This window comes from Chondrus crispus, genomic scaffold, assembly GCF_000350225.1.
Source record: "Chondrus crispus Stackhouse genomic scaffold, scaffold_68, whole genome shotgun sequence".
Lineage (NCBI taxonomy): Eukaryota > Rhodophyta > Florideophyceae > Gigartinales > Gigartinaceae > Chondrus > Chondrus crispus.
In genome coordinates this window covers 234,398-235,097 of record NW_005178626.1, presented here as the reverse complement: position 1 = coordinate 235,097, position 700 = coordinate 234,398, and the positions used below count along the sequence as shown (strand labels likewise).

Here is a 700-nt window from a genome sequence, read left to right as displayed (position 1 = left end):
GCGCGGCAGAGGCGGGCAATGGATGGCCGGGCGCAGGGCGGGCGCGGACGAGGCGGCGGCCGCCAGCGGCAGCAGCAGCAAGGCAAGCAGGACGAGGGGCGTTGGGCGAGTCATGGTACGCGGGTGGCGGGGGAGGAAGCGGGAGTGCCGCGGGCGCGGGTATTTGTAGGCACGGCATGGCGGGGCAATGCAGGGGCGAATGCAGGGCGGCGGCGCGACGCGGGCGAGTGCAGAGGTGGGGCGGCGGCGGGGGAGGGCGCGGTGGGCGAGTGCAAAGGGGAGGGAATGCAGGCGGCGGAGGGGAGGTGGAGTGCAGGCGTTCGAAGGGGTGCGAGGGTGTGTGCGAAGGGGCGCGAGGGTGGGTGCGAAGCGGAAGGCGGGTAGATTTACAAAGCGGGTAGATTTACAAGGCGGAGCAGGAGCAGGTCAGGTGCCCTCGAGGCCGCCGCTGGGCGGGGGGTCAAGCGGGGGCTGCTTGCAGTCGGGGCAGACGGAGCACATGGAGTAGACGCCGGAGGCGTACCTGCGGTAGAGTGCGAGGCTGTCGCAGGCGAAGATGGTGCCCTTGCGGATGCGGGTACGGCGGCAGCGCACGGGGCGATGCTCGGCCTCTGCGCCGCGGCACTTGCGGCAGGTGCCGTCGAGGCGCAGGATGTCGGTGCCGCGCAGGTGGCGGCGCATCTTGGGGGGCGGGGGGGGC

The 700-nt window shown here is 72.9% G+C and overlaps 1 protein-coding gene across 1 annotated transcript in view; it reads right to left on the bottom strand.

The window, feature by feature from the left end:
* Positions 1-460: 460 nt before the first annotated feature.
* CHC_T00008321001 (hypothetical protein) overlaps positions 461-700 on the bottom strand; it is a 363-nt gene continuing 123 nt past the window's right edge. Inside the window, exon 1 of the mRNA XM_005710814.1 lies at positions 461-700. This exon is cut by the window's right edge and continues 123 nt beyond it. Within this exon, the coding sequence (XP_005710871.1) occupies positions 461-700 (240 nt within the window).